The sequence below is a fragment of the Capsicum annuum genome, chromosome 6, assembly GCF_002878395.1.
Source record: "Capsicum annuum cultivar UCD-10X-F1 chromosome 6, UCD10Xv1.1, whole genome shotgun sequence".
NCBI lineage: Eukaryota > Viridiplantae > Streptophyta > Magnoliopsida > Solanales > Solanaceae > Capsicum > Capsicum annuum.
In genome coordinates, this window is record NC_061116.1 from 205,566,607 (window position 1) to 205,585,587 (window position 18,981).

General features: G+C 30.2%; 1 protein-coding gene across 2 annotated transcripts; it reads left to right on the forward strand.

Moving 5' to 3' along the window:
* Nucleotides 1-3,851: 3,851 nt before the first annotated feature.
* On the forward strand, nucleotides 3,852-5,545 carry LOC107874760 (hydroxyproline-rich systemin). 2 transcript variants are annotated; one of them, XM_016721505.2, is made up of 2 exons: nucleotides 3,852-3,959; nucleotides 4,804-5,545. In XM_016721505.2, exons 1-2 carry the CDS (start codon nucleotides 3,872-3,874, stop codon nucleotides 5,196-5,198), a joined length of 483 nt encoding a protein of 160 aa, XP_016576991.2. In that variant the 5' UTR covers nucleotides 3,852-3,871; the 3' UTR covers nucleotides 5,199-5,545. The 2 variants fall into 2 exon arrangements, with proteins under 2 accessions (XP_016576991.2, XP_016576992.2); XM_016721506.2 differs by having other exon boundaries at nucleotides 3,854-3,959; nucleotides 4,816-5,545.
* The last annotated feature ends 13,436 nt before the right edge of the window (nucleotides 5,546-18,981 follow it).

An 18,981-nucleotide genomic window follows, 5' to 3' on the forward strand; every position in this document is an offset into this window, starting at 1 on the left:
AAATGCCAAAATTACAATAAAATTATTGCCTTACCAGGTACAAGCCCAAATTTTATTAAATCATGTTACTATTATGGATTATTATCTACGGCTTACACAATCGATGGAGAAGAGTAGCAAGAATCCCAGAAATTCACAAAGAATTTATGACTTACAAGAGAATTACCAATGGATAATTATTCTATGTTCGATTTTATTCCGCACCAACAGAAATATTATTTGACTAAATTAAACAGACAATTAATGTGGTCAAAATGGGTATGACCAGAGATTATATTATTTCGGAAGAAATATGTGAACAGACCGTGATACCAAAAACGCAGATGCCAACATTTTACCGCAACAAAAGAGTTATTGGAATAAGCAATATATTATCAGAGTTACTTAATAATTATTCAAATAAAAAGCCAGTTAGGATATATAATTCAAGGAATCAAGCATTGATTTATTCAACTTGCAAAGAAGTTAGAGACTATGACATGGAAGAACTTAGAAAATGGGGATTGACACTCCTCAGACCAGAAGAACAACCATCAACGAGATCTATCAGTAAAGAAATTATTTCAGAAAAAGCTATAGATCAATTTTGTGAAAAAGTTGGCCAAAAATACAAAGACTACATATGCAGCAGATGTAGTGACAAGCACAACTTTATTTCAGATGTGATGCTACACTGATAAGAAGATAGAAAAACAGTAGATACAACAAAAAAGAGATAGCTACAGAGCAAAATAATGGAGATAAAAAAAATAAGCTATTAAATTGTGAAAGTGACGTGTAGATAACTTTCACAATTTTCTTTACGTAAATTGTAAAAATTTGTATAGAAAAAGTCTTAGGTATTAACATTTTTTTGTCTTTTAATAGTTTAAGATAAAGACTTTTTGTTAGGATAGCTATAGCCTATAGCCTAGCCTTTTTGACATTTTTGTTAAAGTTTTTTTAGTCTTTTAGAAATAGACAAGTGCATGTAAAGTCTACAACTTCAGCCTATAAATAAACGAGCATTTGCTCCGATGAAGGGTAAGCCTTCATGTGTTGAAGCAAAAAATTCTCTCTTATTTACAACAAATATTTTGATTATTTATTAAAAAACATGTATATTTCAATGGAAAAATCTATGGAGGAACAAAACTTAGAATTATCAAACCTACCAGAACGGGTATATTCATTTACTATTATGAATAGCTAAATTCATAATTCCTAACAATCATGATATGATAAAATAAGTTTCATGTTAGTTACTTTATAATAGAATTATTCGAAGAATAGCATGTTAAGAAGTTTATTAGCAAAGTGAAAATGGAGAAAAATTCCTAAGAATTATGTCATCTTAAAGGTGAAACCAATAAGGCAAGAAGCCGTGGTGGGGAGTAGCCAGAGTTGAGGTGCTATTTAAGGAAAAAGTCTCTGGATTATCATGCTAATAGTGACCGACAAACATGTTATTTAAGAATAATCTAGTATATAGTAATCTAAAATGATCATATTTTGTAATGAATATGATTGAAAGGAATATTTTGATAATAGCATTTTATGAAAAATGAATAGTTATTTATCTGATGAAATGGTAGATAAATTTAAAATACTTATTTTATATGTGCTTAAGGATATAGAAATAACAGATATAAGAAAAATCATATTAGAAATATTTGGTAAAGATTATATGACTAGAGTAAATTACACACCATACTTACCTAACTACTCTTACAAATACTTACGTACACACCAACCAGGATAAATTACATATATCTAGAATTTTGAAAAAAAGATATGAGAAGCATACAACTAGTAGAAAAACAAATAAAAACAAATTTAGAAAAATATATGGAAACTAAAGATATAAAATATATAGAATTTCTTAATGAAAATATGCAAGAATTATTTAGACTAAAACAAACAACTAGTAAGTATTATGAAAAAGCATTTAATCAAGCCTAAAAGACAGATGATATTAAAATACATGTTTTATATATACTTAGAGATATAGAAATTATAGACATAAAGAAAATAATATGGAAAAAATTACAAGATTATGAAGAGGAAGAATTATTAAACAGTATAGAAAACTTACGCATATATTATGAACATCAATATTATTTAGATTTAGATGGATATTATACAGACTAAAAATGTCAGAATATATTAAGAAAATTAGAGAAAACCAAGAAGACCTACATAAAGAAATTAATTATAGAAAACAAATTAGAGAAATAATGGAAAATCTAATAGAAAAATTAAAATGGATAGACGAAACCTTGAAAAATTTAGAAAAAAACAAAGATGAAAGTTTAGATAGTTTTAAAAATTCATTAAGAAGAGAACAAGAAAAAATATTTAGTAGTATTAATAACCTCAAACAAGATATTAAATATAGTACAAATAGAATAGATTATTATACATTTACTTTAGAAGAATAAAATGATAAACTACGAATATCTACAATATTGGAGACAAGAAATGGAAGAAATAAGATTAACAGAAAGATTATAAAAACAAATTTAATTGAATATTTTGAAACAAAAGATATAAAATATTTAGAATATCTTAAAAATAATATAGAAGACTTACAAAAACTAAGAGAAAAAGCTAAAGAATATTATAACAAAACATTTAATCAATTACCATTTAATCATCCCCAAAATATGAATATCAGTAAAATTGAATATGTTAATAAGATATATGGAAATAAAAGATACAAGAACAAAGAAAAACAATAAATGCATATTACTACAAAGTATTTAACAATTACATAAATTAATGGATACATCTTACGATAAGAATAAATCATTAAAAGAAATCGAAAATAAATTATATAGTTTATACCTAGAATACAAAAGATTACATAATACCAACGAGGATCCTAGAACACTAGATAATTTAATTACGATAATATCTAATTTAGAATATGAATTAATAAAACATCTTAAGTCAAGAAGATAAAAATGAAAATCAATCCAATCAATAATATTCACAAAATACATTATATAAAAATAAATACTTATTACCTAATAACTATTTATTATCTAGTAAAGTTACCGCGCCCAAATCCGCTCCCCCCTAAGAATACAAAAGATTACATAATATTAACGAGGATCCTGACCTAATAAGTATTTATTATCTACCGCGCCTAATCCGCACTCCCCTAATTCGGAGATTAGTATTAAATATGCTGAATTTTACATTTACAATTGAAGTAATCAATACTAACAAAAATATCATTGCAGATTACTTATCAAGACAAAGCTGCTCAAACTGATTTACCAATGGCAGAGGCTGATACCAAAGATACCCAGACTGACTTATTGCTCCAAATATTTAAACAAATGGAGTTATTACAAGAATGAGTTATTACACTAACTACTGAAGTTACAAATGTAAAAGTGCAAGTCGAGCAACCAGCTTAATTATTCCAACTTTCTTATATTGATCATCAAGTTAAAGTAGCATATATTAATAAAACTAACTGCTTGTATAGATCCTATTTATTGATCTAAAAATGAACAAATAACTTGTTATGCAGTATTGTTAAAACATTGATTTTGCAAAAAAAAAAAAAAAAAAGGTAAAAGTTTCTATGATAATATATAAAGGTAATTATATAGCGACCTTATTACTGTATTAGCCTTTATCCCAACCTTGTTGTAATCATAACAACGCAATTATGACTAATTAAAAATGTGTTTTTCTTGCAGCATTAGATCCTCTACTAGATTGTTCAAAATATTATTCTAATTAGCCGTTAACATCAGTTCCAATAAAGAAGTTTTGGTGCTAATAATGCACTGCGCACTTGAGCTTTTCTCCTTTTATTTGTCTATAAATAGAGATGTCAAAGGTCTGTTTGAAGCAACAAACAAACAAAATAAGGATGACTAAAATGATTCTCTTCGTCAGAGCTTTCTTTCTTATAATTAGCCTTCTCATTTTCTTAGGAGCTGAAGCAAGAACTTTGCTAGGTATTATTCTTTCTCTGTTATAACATATTTTTGCAATATCCTTACAAAATACTTGCAACACCAACAGACACTGCAATTTTACTCCTTTTTTCTCCTTAACATTAGTATTCATTGTCATGCTTTTTAGTCAATCCACTTTGACTGCATGGAGAAATTAATGTTGTAGTAAGCAGATAGCATGCAACTCTCTCCTTTTTTTTTTAACGTAACACTTCTTTTCTCTGCTAGTTTTCTCGTATTTTTCTAGCCAGGTTTACTATATATATATATATATATATATATATACATATCCAGGGTGTTTGAAAGTATTATTTTATTCGTTGAAGCTGTGTAGAAAATGGTGTTGTATTGCCGCCTCCTTTTTATTTTCCTTTATCATGGATAACATCAAATTTAGAATTTTGGAATTATACTCCATATAAAAATATTTGCTCAGTTCTTAAGGTACATCTACTTAGAGGGAATTAACCATCTTCTATCTATCTTCTCTAAAAAACAATAAAAAAGGAGATAGTTCGGTGCACAAAGCATTCCGTGTTAGCAGGATCCAGATCAGAAGGGCATCATATTAAGGGGTGTGATAACGTATATCAGCCAACTCTAATGTAAACATTAATTAGTGATTATTTTCATAATTCAAACTTGTGACCTATAAATCACACAGAGACAACTTTATTATTGCTTCAGCCTCCACAATTCCCTTAACTCTCTCTATCTGCTTTGTTATTGAGTACTAGTAATTAACTCGACAAGTTAATCGTGCTTCTTTAATTAATTTCCTTTAGCATGCAGTTAATTAATTGATTTTGTATCTTGTTATAAGCTAATAACTTATGTATGGTAGGTGATGCTTCAGGGAATCATCATCATGGGTTGAAGTTGAAGGCAGGAAGTGGTAAGTATGGAAGGGAGCCATACATAACACCTTCACCACCAGCATCATCTCCACCAAACAAGCAAGAAATAGTTGGAAGGCATGGTCGTTTATTACCACCTCCTGCTCCCAAGCATGATCCAATTATTGGTCAACTCACAACAACTACTCCTGATCATGATGAGGTCCTAATTGTCTTGCTTCCAACAACTACAAGTTCATCAGTTGTGGGGAAGCAAGATCAATTACACGCACCACCACCAAAGCCAGCAGATAAGCAGCGTCCAGTCAGTATCACATCCTCTACTACTACTCAGCAGACGAATAGTAACCAACACTTGCGGCCTCTTCAGGCTTCCTATTAAGCTTTTCTCTACTCTGGCCCTCCCTCGGACCTCACACACAGTGAAAGTTTTCGTGCACTGAATTATCCTCATATAACATCGATTGAGACTTTATGTATTATATATGTTTTCTACTAAGTAGTATATATAGGGTTGGATTCTTTTTCCTTATATAACCTGGTTTTAGGTCAGTTGATGAGTTAGCTAGCTGTCAAAGAATAATGTGTAATATATTAATAAGGCTGCTGGTTGCTTATTGTTATCCTATATACGTGGAGGTGGCATGCTTTGTAGACTTGTACTCCTCCGTGTCATATTACTTTACATATTTGTCTTTGAAAAATTAATAAAGAATGCAAATTTATTAATATGATCTTATTGGAGTTAATTACTCTCCATTAAAATTAGTAAGTAAAATTGAAAAAAGATATTTAATTATTTCTGAATTTTTTAAACATGTCAACTATTTTGAGATAATTTTTTTTAAAAAATATATCAAATAATATAAAATGGATGAAGTAATAAACTAGTTAATTGCTAAGTAGTAAATGAATTTGAGGATTGATGGCTTTAACTTATAATTAATGCATTGTTATCAATCAAGCAAAAGGAGCACAAGTTCGACTTATATAATTATTTTAGCAACATCAATGATCACATGTCATTTCATGATTTGAAATTATGAGATGAAATTAATATTTGAATATGTAATTTAACGCTGATTTCATATCATAAGATGAAATTCCAAATTCTCCAAAAAAAAAAAAAAAATTAATTTGGAATTTCATATAATGATTTGGAATTTTTCAAAGACAAAAATTAATCAACAAGTTTATATTTTGTTAAAAAAAAACACTATTTATTTCTACCAACCATGTATTTCATATGTAAATAAAATTTATAGTTTACATTATTAAATTATTTATATCTCATATAACCATTACTTTCACCAACATAAAATTTATTATCACTTCAAGTCATCACCTACTTTACCATTTTCTATTATTTACCAAATTCATTAATTTGACCAAATTCGTTATATTTGACCAATAAATGGCTCAAAGTAACAATGTTGGTTCGTCTTTTCGATCATATGATCGAGAAATGTAAGCTCAGCCTGAGGAGATTGTCCGTACTATATGTGGGAGAACTATATTAAACAATAATATATTACAACTTATATTCATTTTTTACTTATTTATTAAACTAAAGTTTGATCAATAATGTTGTATTTTTTTAGAATAACTTTGTGGTAATATATTATACTTTTGTTATAAGTAAATTTTTTGCTTATTTGGTAAGATTATTTTAAAAATTGGGTGATTTTAATAGAAATCTATTTTTCACCATGGGTTTTTCAGGTGAATTGGTAGAGTGAAAAGGGTAGAAAAATCATTTTTTATAATATAATTTTTTCATTAATTACGGGGAAAACCTCTGCTTCTAATAGCGTGAGGCTACGGAGTAGAGAGAAACCTCAACTTCTTTTGTATTATGTTTTTACAAAATATATGCAAGGTCTGCTCATCGAGTACAAATGTTTTTCTCAAAAAAATAAAAAAGGTCTGAAGTAAAAGAGTAACAGAATGCAAATGATTATAGAAGCAACATCGATAAAATTTGTGGAGAGAGGGGTGAACAAGATTACTCATATAATAAAGTATTAAAATTCATTTTAATTGATATATACAATATCAATTTTTAAGTAATTAAAAACTATTTAATGTAAAATATATAATTCAACAATAGAGTCGACATCTTTATTATTTTTTAGAGAAATTAAAATATATAAATAAAAATAATAATTATTCAAATAATTTAACATATAATATATTCATAAATAAAATATATATATGTGTGTGAAATGAAAATCATCGGATTGGAGGTATTTTTATCATTTTATAATTTTATACTAAGGATAAATTAAGTTGTGATAGTAATCCCATCATACCTATGAATAACTTATCCCGACATTAAATCAGTCCCAAGATAAGTTATCCGGATTATTGACAACCAATTAATGAGTTATTAAAATTTTTATCTTAAAATTATTATTTTATTTCAAAATTATTTACTTAAATACCGCACACCAACGGTCCCCTAAAGGTACTCTTTGTTTGTCTATATGAGATTTCATGCAAGTGTTAAAGGTAATGCTAGCTTATACTAACTTTTTGCCATACAACTATTGATGTATATATTACTACTAATTGGTAATGATGAATAACCAAATCTAAAGACAACTCAATGGTCCCTACTTGGTCTACAAAGAAACAACAGGGCCGGACACCATTGAATAAAAATGGCACATCTGATAGATGAATATAATATAATTTTTATTTTTAAAAAATATCGATGAGTATATATTAACTATAACATATATAGCCTATTCTTGATGCTTGCATGTCATGTAATATGATGTTCGGTTGGTCCATCTCTTTTTGAGCTTTGGTTAGAGGCGGAGCCAGTCTTCTTTAGAGGTTTGGTCGAACCTCCTTTGATGGAAAAATATACTATTTATACATGATTAAAATTATTTTTTATATGATTATAGTAGGTGTTGAACCCCCTTCGACTAAGCTTTTTTTTAATATTGAACCCCTTTTGTTGAAATTCTGGCTCCGCTTCTGATTTTGGTGCTAATAATACTTTTGCTTTAATTTACTACTTTAAGCAATCAAACTAAACTATATATCCTATGGCGAAAAAACTTCAGTGTGGATTAACAATATAATAGAACTATGATGAGTGCGGGAAAAAGGAAAATTTTGGTTAATTATATTAGTGATAACTTCAGAGACCTGCCGTCAGATTAATTTTGTTTCATACTCCAGTCATACTCCAAAATAATTGTCATGGTTCTTTTTCGAAAGTCATCTTCACTAATCTTTCAAAGCTAAATTTGATTAAAAAATTAATTTGATATTCTTAAATTAAAATTATAGATATTTAAAAATTAAATAAAAAATGTAACAAAAAAAAGTTTCTCGAATGATAAATAATCCCTCACTTTCAGCCCTTGAGATTGTCAGTTCAAATATTTTGAAAGGGAGCTACTCATATTCTTCAAGATAACTCGTAAAATTAAACTTGCGTAGTATGAGAAATTCATGAAGTTTTGGTGGAATTCCACTTTTTTCATGTTAAAGTCTCCTCTCCAACATCAAGGCCCAGCGCATAAATTCATGATTTTAAATACTATCTCGAGGAAAAAAAATAATTTATTTATTTTAAAATAATTTATTATATTTGAGAAAAAAAAGAAAGAAAAGCAAATAAAAAAAAAGAATCATATTATTTTTTACTTGAAGAGAAAGAAAAAATAAAATAAAATAAAAAAGAGTGGAACAAACTTGTCCACGTGGCAGCAGAATACCATTCATATGTTATTGGGAGCAAAGAAATGTGACCCAAATTTGCAAGTTGCCAATAACTATTTCTTTTTAACACTTTTAAATCCACAGCCTCAACTCACAATGTTTACTATAAATAGAATTTTTCCGCTTTGCTTTAATTTTCAACTCCCTCAATTTTCTTCTTTCATCCTTATTATATTATTATATAATTTATTAAAGAGTTCTATAATTCAGTTTAACTTGTTGATATTTATATTAATAATTTTGTAGATTTATGTATTCTTTGATTAATTAGAAAAAATTTATTTTACTCAGAATATCCTCTAATTAATCAGAAAAATGTTTGTTTAATCCTGGGAAAACATTTCACACTGCGAAAATAGTTTCTTAGAACAGTGCCAAGTACGACTCAAGTATTTTATATGTTACTTAAAATATTATAATAGTGACTTAATTATTACTATTACTATTATTATTGTTGTTGTTGTTGTTGTTGTAACTTGTTGATTACTACTATAGAAGAATTATTATTATTGCTGCAGTTTATTTATTTTTAATTGGTAGTGATATTTACTATTGTTTCCTAACAATCTAAGAAACTATGGCATGTAATATTTGTCCTAAGAGCGTTGATAATACTGATGTTGGAATTGCTATGGTTGCTTCCATTTCAGTCAGTTTGTCAGAAAACTATGATACTGTAGAATATGGGTATGAAAATAAACTTGGATATAATCTAATGCTAATAATAAAATCTCCATAAATGATGCATCTCAATGCAAGAGAATATGTGAAAGAAATAATAATCCCGCTAAGTCAAAAATAAATTTGACTGAAACGGATGATATAATTATTACGGTCATTTCAGAAATGAATATTGAGACCTACATGAGAAAAATTGGGTGATTGACTCTGGTGCTACTAGACACATTTGTATAAATAAAAATAATTTTGTATCATACACCCAAGTTGAAAAAGAAGAAGAAATTGTTTATCTTGGGACCTCGAGAACTATTCAAGTTCTTGGAAAAGGCAAAGTTCTTCTCAAAGTCATATCTGATTTAAACTCTAATAGTTATAATAAATGTGAAATATGTGCTGAAGCTAAAATTACTAAAAAAATATATTTTTCAGTTAATGGAGAAACTGAATTATTATCTTTGATTCACACTAATTTGGGTGATTGAAAACAAACTATGACTAGAGGTGGCAAAAGATATTATGTGACTTTTATTGATGATTTCTCTAAATTTATCAAGTTGTATTTGCTTAGAAATAAAGATGATGCATTTGATGCTTTTATGTCTTATAAATCAGAAGTTGAAAATCAGCTTAGTAGAAAAATCAAGAGAATTAGATCTGACAGAGGTGGAGAATATGTATCTTTAAATGTTTTTTGTGAAAAAAGAAGGTATTATTCATGAAGTAACTCCGCCTTATTCTCCTGAGTCTAATGGTGTAGCTGAAAGAAAAAATAGGACTTTGAAAGAAATGATGAACTCTATGTTAATTAGCTCTAATGCACCTGATAATTTGTGGGGTGAAGCTATTTTATCTGCATGTCATTTACAAAATAGAAGTTCTCATAAAAGAACTGGCAAAACCACTTATGAATTGTGGAAAGATTATAAACCTAATTTAAAATATTTAAAAATACGGGGTTGTCTTGTTAAAGTTCTTTTGCCTGCCGAATCTGGTACCCGGAACGCTACACGGTGCTCATGATTCCAAAGGACCACAAGCTAACCCATGACTGATATCTGTAACTGAGTACTGAATAATATACTGTAAATATGCGGAATATAAGCTGTAAGGCCATAAGGTTCAAAACTGAACTAATACTGAATATAAAATAATGTCTGTAATAGGGTATAACAATACCCAAAACTGAAATAAACTATTTGATACGTGCTTTAGTCTAAAAGCCTCAAAGCTGTCTCAAAAATCTGTGGAGTTGATGCGACATGTCCCCAACTAACTCCGAACTACTAAAATAATAAAGTAATAAAATAATTATGTGATCCTCGAATGATGAGGATTCACTGCTAGTCTGGCTGCTGAAAGTCTGATCTACTAAGGATGCTCGGGAGCTCGTGCTTCTAAACCTATGGTATAAAATACCATAGCGCAAATGCGTCAGTACGATTGAATTTACTGGTATGCAAGTAAGATACGCTGAATGCAAGAGTTCATATGCATGAACAATAATAATTGACTGATGACATAAACGCGTGAGAAATACATACATGAATACATCAACTGGGACTGGGGTCATGACAATACTGAATACTGATGTACTGACATCTAAGTTTACTAATATTGGGATACTGAATAACTGAGTCTATTAATGATATAAATTATGGAGTTTACAGATAATCGATATCTGAGGTTACTGGTACTATATTACTGATAACTGATAATTGATAATTAAGTATACTGATACTGAAAAACTATCTGAGTTCTTTACTGGACTGGGTGAATTTATCCGACAGTCCTAAATCTGAAGAACTATCTGAGTTCTAGGCTGAATTGGATGATTGTATCTGATAGTCCTGATTCTGATGGAACTAGCTGAGTTCCGTACTGAGCTGAGCGACTGTATCTAACAGTCCTGATATTTGTAGAACTAAACTGAGTTTTATTACGGAGACTGAATCTGAAATAGAGACTGTGGAGGGTAATCATCTAACCGACATGCTCCGAATCTGAACTGGTAGGGTCCAACCTGTAACCCCAGCTGGAAGGGTGTCAAAATCGTGCCACAGATAAATACAAGCTGTGAGTAAAACCTCTCTGATAGGGAGCACTTTCGCCAACCCCTCTTGTAAGAAAAAACTTAAAGGGGATGTATAGTCTCTAGACTCGTAGAGGTACATCTCGACCTACGCTGACTACATAGTTCTGGAACGCAAGGATTGCTTCAAGGATCACACCCTCTACTGACTGACAGGTGAGTCTCATCCTTAGGTTCACTCAGTGCTGAATCCTACTTCCAACTGAAAAGACACTGAACTGATTTAACTGAATTGAATTGTTACTGATCGTATTGTATAACTGATTTAAATTGGGTTCACTAAATTCCATTGACTGACGAAATACTACTGAGATCTGATAACTAACTGGGATTTCTAAGATTACGAAGATTACTGATATTACTGAGATCACTGAGGTTACTGAGATTACTGAGGTTACTGAGTAGGACTAGACTGATACTGAATTCACTGAATTTTCCTGAGTCATGAGACTGACTGAATTCTAATGATCATGACTTGACTGAGAGTATCGTGAAAACTGACACTGGCGCTAGGCACACAACTAAATTGTTGGGTACAAGTACCTCCAGGACTCAATAGCATGAAACTGACAAGACTTGATACTTCTTGAACACATGACCAATATTAACAATTCATCATACAATAAGTTGAGGATTTCATGAAGCACATGGTTATCATAATGTTGTACGTGGATAGGAATGCATATAATCATGTCATAATTTCATACTCTAACATCATAAGCATTCCAACAAATATCTACAATGCACATCAATAACATGGGAGTCATTTGAACATAAGGGTAAAACATGTATTTATCGTTTGGGTCACAATTAAGCTATAATGCATAATTTCTATTCTCTTAGGCATTTTATCAAACACCTTACATGGACCACTTAGGGCATAGGAATAATCATCAAATTAACACACCTTAACCAACTAAGTTCATAGTTTTCGATTTGCATGCTAACATAGCTTCATAAAATAAATAAAGATTCCAACTTGGAAATCGTACAACAACAACCACATGAACATAATCAATCCATAACATGAATATCAGAATTCATAGTTTAAAACTTGATTCTTGGGCTTCATGGACGAAAGGAATCCATGAATGAACACTATGCATATCTTAGTTCTTGATTATACGAAGATTGACGGAGAGATTCTTGAATTTGAGTATTGAATTTGAATTTTTAATTGAAAACATTAACTTGTTCTTGAGAGAGACACCATATTTTGGTTTAATTGGGGCTAAATCCCGTGTTTTAGACTTATATATGGGTGGAAAATTGATCATTTTGCCCTAAAAAATGCGGATATTTAATGACTGAAACTGGGTATCGATGCTATTATCGATGCGGCGCATCGATGACATTGACGCGATAGTTGATGCATTGCGCCATCATCGTGTCGAGTCTTAGTACTTTGACCCTGACACCTTACAACAATATCAACCAACACGATTGGCGACGCGGCGCACCAAAATTGCGTTGGTCCACTGTTTTGGGCTTTCGAACGTGGTCTAAACAAGTTTTAAAAAATTTGAAACTTGTCCGAAAATACCTATTGACCTTCCTGGTCATGAATTAACAAGAATAGGATCATTGAAGGACATTAAAGTCACAAAATGAGACTGCGAACTTTTGAAGGCTAAATTAAACTAAGTCTGAAAACTTAGTTAGAACCTTCTAAGTATGAGACCCCCTTAACAAGCATAAATAGACTGAATTAAGCTTAGAATTTTGCGGGGTCTTACAACCTAAATAGAGAAAAATAGGTCTTAAAATTGTTGATTGCATGCTTATTGGATATGCTGAACACATAGTGCTGCATATAGATTTCTTGTTTTGAAAAATGATGTGCTTGATAGTAATACTATTATTGAGACAAAGAGTATTGAATTCTTTGAACATATTTTTTCACTATGTGATAAAATCTTTCATGCACCTGTTGAAAGAGAAAATGAATCTACATCTAATATTGAGGAATTAAGAAGAAGTAAAAGGCCTAGAAAAGAATATTTTTCTTCTGGAAATAACTTTCAAACTTTTCTTATCGATAATGAACCATCAAATTATTTTGAAGCTATATCTTCTTCTGATGTTAAATTTTTGAAACAGGCAATAAAAATAGAAATTGATTCTATCATGAAAAATAATACATGAATTTTAACTGATTTACCTCCTGGTGCAAAACCTATTGGCTGTAAGTAAATTTTCAAAAAGAAATTTAATCCTGATGGATCTATAGATAAATAAAAAGCTCGTTTATTAGCTAAAGGATTCGCTCAAAAATAAAATATTGATTATTTTGATACATTCGCAACAGTGACAAGAATTTCTTCTATTCAAATATTAATTATTTTGGCATCGATTTATAAACTTTTTATTCATCAAATGGATGTAAAAATAGCTTTCTTAAATGGTGATTTAGACGAAGAAATTTATATGGTTCAACTTGAAGGATGTGTAGTTCTTGGACAAGAAAATAAAGTTTGTAAATTAATTAAATCTCTTTATGGCCTTGAACAAGCTCCAAAACAATGGAATGAGGGATTTAATCAAGTTTTAATAAAAGATAGATTTTCTTCTGTTGAAGTGGATAAATTTATTTATACTAAAGTAGTAGACAATAATTATATGATAATTTATTTATATGTTGACGACATACTTATATTTGGTACATGTTTAAATATTGTAGAACGTACCAAATTATTCTTGTCTGCTAACTTTGATATGAAAGATCTGGGTGAAATAAATATGATATTGGGAGTTAAAGTTATAAGGAGTTACGATGGAATAATGTTAATATACACAAAAACATTATGTTGAAAGGATTCTTAAAAAGTTGAATGTTGGGAGATAACTCCTGTAGCCACTCCTTATGATACTAACTCTAAATTGAAAAAAAAAAATAATGGTGACCCAGTTGCCCAGTCTAAATATGCATAGATTATTGAGAGTCTAATGCATTTGATGAATTTTACCAGACCTGATATAGCATAGGTTGTGTGTAGACTGAGTAGATATATTCACAACCCCAATAAAGAACATTGGTCTGCATTAATGAGATTAATGAAATATTTAAAAGGAACCATGAATTATGATATTCTATATAGTGGATTTCCTTCTACTTAAGAAGGATATTGTGATGCAAATTGGATCTCTGATTCAGATGAGACGAAATTCACTAGTGGTTATGTGTTCACGTTAGGTGGTAGTGCAGTATCTGGAGATCAGCTAGCCAGATGATCATTCCTAGATCAACTATGAAATCAGATTTTGTAGCTTTGGAGTTAGCTGGTACTGAGGCTGAATGGCTAAAAAATCTATTAGCGAATATCCCTTTTAAAAAGGATGATCTGTTGTATCATAGCCCTTCTAAGAAGGATGATCTGTCACCTAATATCTCTTTGAAAAGGGATGGTCTGTTGTTTAATATCCCTTTAAATAAGGATGATCTGGTGCCTCCCGTGTATATACACTATGATTGTCAAGCTGTAATTGCTATTGCGAAGAATAAATCTTAGAGTTGTAAGAGTATACACATGAAATTGGGACATAATATTGTTAAGTAGTTGCTGAGAGATGGAATAATTTTCATTTATTATGTGAAGTCAGAATTGAATTCTGCTGATTCACTAACTAAACCTGTGGGGAGAAAATTAATTCTTCAAACCTCAAAAGAGATGGGATTAAGGCCAATATGATTGTAAATAGAGATGGTAACCCAACCTATGTAATTGGAGATTCCATGAAGTAGGTTCATATGGGTAATAACAAGTGGATATTGACACTGCACACTTACTGAGAGTGCTTGAACTGCTACGAAAATTGAGGGATGAGTTATTAACTCTTAATGAATTCATAGTCCTTATAGATGGTGTATTTAAAACAGTGTACACTTGATGAATTCACCTATATGAGAAGTGGAATGAAGCCGTTCCTATGAGACTTTGGTCTAGTATCTAGAGCTCTCATGAATACCATGCGCGAGCATGGCCTATTGGCGCAAAATTGGGTTGAACAACAAAATTACGATCAAAATGTGATTGATAAAGTTCCCGACTTACAACAAGAGTTATTCGGTTCATAAAAATATTATATTCCACCGATAATTCTGTAAGTTAAATTTTATTGATCTAAGTTTGGTTCATAGTCCAGAAGACATCAAACCTACTACATTTTATCCATGCAAATCCAATAAGTTAAAATATTTTTTATAAATTATTTTGATAATGTGGAGATAGTAGGAAAAAAATAATTTATTTATTTCAAAATAATTTATTGTATTTGAAAAAAGAAAAAAGAAAAAAGAAAAAAAAAGAGTCATATTATTTTTTACTTGGAGAGAAAGAAAAAATAAGATAAAATAAAAAAAAATGGGACAAACTTATCCACGTGGCAGGAAAATGACCATTCATATGTTACTTGGGAGCAAAGAAATGTGACCCAAATTTGCAAGTTGCCAATAACTATTTCTTTTAACACTTTTAAATCCACAACCTCAACTCACCATATTTACTATAAATAGGCATTGTGTTCCTTAACATGCAGTAACTAATTTTTCCTCTTTTCTTTAATTTTCAACTCCCTCAATTTTCTTCTTTCATCCTTATTATATTATTATATAATTTATTAAAGAGTTCTATAATTTAGTTTAACTTGTTGATATTTGTATTAATAATTTTGTTGATTTTTTTATTCTCTGATTAATTAGAAAAGATTTAGTTAACTCAGAATATCCTCTAATTAATCAGGGAAGTGTTTGTTTAATTCTGAAGAAACATTTCACATTATGAAAATAGTTTCTTAGGACAGTGTCTAGCACGACTCGAGTATTTTATATGTTACTTAAAATATTATAATAGTAATTTAATTATTATTATTATTATTATTATTATTATTATTATTATTATCATTATCATTACTATTATTATTGTTGTTGTTATTATTATTATTGTAACTTGTTGATACTACTATAGAAGAATTATTATTATTACTGCAGTTCATTTTGTTGGGTCATGAGCCTTTATCCCTTCCTATGTGGATAAAATGAAACCCAATTTGGACCAACTCACTTTTGCCCATAGCCCCATTACTATGGGGAATATATATTGATCTTTTTAGGTCTTATTCACCATCACAAAAAGAGAGTCTTCAGCAGTCAAAGAGAGAAAAACAAAGCTGATTTTCGCACCTAAATTTCAGCCATAGCTGTCAACTTCAAATTGCGATTCCCGCTTCATTTCTTGTCCGATTGAGCTGATTTTTGGATTGCTTGTTCCTCTCATCTCATTCTTTGATTAGGAACTGACGGATCTTGATTTGGTGGCCTGTAGCTCCTGTTCTTTATTCCCGAACAGTAGCTGAGTTTTTGGTGCTTTCACTCATTTATTTCTCTAGTGTTTGGTGCTGTAGTTTATGTATTGTTTCTTGTTGTTTGACACTTGTTTTGTGGCCATTTTGGAGGACAATATTGTAAATCTTTGGTGATTATAGTGGTGGTTTTGGTCCTGTGATTTTTTACTTTTCACACTGAAGGGTTTTCCACGTAAATCTTGTGTGTCGTGTGATTGCCTTTATTCTTATCTTGTTTCATTTGGTTGATTTATTTATTGTATATTACTCTATTTTGCTTGGGTTTATTTGTCTCCTCTTGGTTCAAGTTGAAAGAGAAAATTTAGTCTTGGGTATTTTCCGCTGCTACGCTGTCGGGCTCTTTGATTGTGTGCCCGTCTTTCCTAACACATTTATTTTCAATTGATAATGATATTTACTATTGTTTCCCAACACTATCTTCGTTCTTTGCTCATTTTGAGTTTTAGTTTTATTCCTAAATAAGTGTGAATCCTGACTCCTCTCTATTTCTCTTGTCTTCTTATGTGGATTAGTGACACATGAAAAGGTTAAATTTAAAGGATAAGATATAATTGTTTAAAGTAAATTTCTAATCATGCATGGTTCAGATAATAATTATATTATATCATTTGGTTTCAAAATTATCATAATCTCACATTATATTCTTAGCAACATATTACCTTGTATATTAGTATCACTATGATATTGTAGGTATATTTGCTTGTTTATATGGCTGTGGAAACATTTCATTTGCCCAGGTATCCCACGGAATGATCACCAAGAAAGTTAATTAATAATTAATGCTAGTATCTTAGTTACTTAGCATTTTTAACATAGTATCTTTGACATAAACTATAATATACTAGCCCATTCGATCTTAATGTTTGCGTCATGTAATGTGATGTTAAGTTGGTCCATCTCTTTTTAATTAAGCATTAGCTCTACTACTTTTTCTTTAATTTACTACTTTAAACTACTATACATGTTGTTGGGTACGATATAGTTTTGATGATTGATAAACTGACAAAGTGATATGAAACATGTCGGTTAAGCTGGTTCACAGACTCACTATCTCATGTAGCTGAAACTTGTAGCAAAATCATCGATGATTAAAGACAAGGGTGGAAGAAATCAAGAACCAAATGAGTGGTTAATTCTGATAAACTCAAGAAAATAAACATGTGCTAATTTGAAGAAGTTGAATTTGATTCAAACACTTGATGATAAGGGAAAGCAAGTTGAGTTGAAAAAGGAATCCTATGTAAAGAAGGAGTTTCACTTCTGAGTATATCCTGAAGAGTCTTATGTATAGAAGGAGAAATATTCTGCAGATTGAAGAAGTCTACGAAAGATAGGAAATATACAAATTGAAGGACTTTTTGTTAGATCAATAAAGTTTTTGATGACTGACACATGAATGGACCATGTTACTTGAGTTGGTTCAAGCATAGGAAGACAGGTTTCAGGTTTCAATGATAGATGCAGACAAAGATTGCTTAAAGTCAGGAATGAATGAGCGAGTCTAATTCTGATATACTCAAGTTACTTATCACGTGAGAAATTGAAGAAGTTTGTGGTTGAGTAAAATACTTGAAGATAAATTGATTTAAAGTGTTGGAGTTTGAATACAACACTAAGGAGATAAGAGTTGGAATTGAAGAAGGAGTTCACTTGAAGTAGAACTCTATGAAATGAGAGTTCTGATTAAAAGAGGAGTTTGAAATAAAAAATGACTCTTTGGAGAGCTGTGCTTAAATAGAAGATGTATTATTCAGAATAACTTGCGTACTAACAGAGAGAAAAGGCTAAACACTAGCAAATTGAGAAAGTTCATAATTGAGAGAATTCTGACTAAAGATTCGATTCTTGCCAGTACAAAGGAACAGATTGACGAACCTGTTTCACAGGACAGAACTTTACAGTTCATGAGTTAGTTTAAATATATTGTTCTTATTGAGTTGTAATTTATTGCTTTCCTAGATTGATTGTTTAGGAACAATACTGAGCTGAGTTAACTTCAAGTTTGGGATAACTCGAAGTGGGTTCAACAGTCAAGGTGATTGTTGAGTTATAGGAATTAGAGTTTATGATTCCTAGTTATTGAATTATAAGAATTAGAGTTTATAATTCCTAGTTATTGAGGTATAGGAATTAGAGTTTATAATTCCTAGTTCTTGGTTACAAGAGTTTAGTAATCAGTTGTTATTGAGGCTCAGAGTTATTTAGTGAAGTTGGGGTTAAATCCTACAGATCGTGTTTTTTTACATCTTTTTGAGCCAGGTGTTTTCCAAGTAAATGTCATTGTGTTATTTAC

Excerpts from the sequence above, each read along its gene's own strand:
- LOC107874760 (XM_016721505.2), top strand. The coding sequence starts at position 3,872 with ATGACTAAAATGATTCTCTTCGTCAGAGCTTTCTTTCTTATAATTAGC. Across the intron at positions 3,960-4,803 it reads TGAAGCAAGAACTTTGCTAG|GTGATGCTTCAGGGAATCAT; the intron begins GTATTATTCTTT and ends TATGTATGGTAG.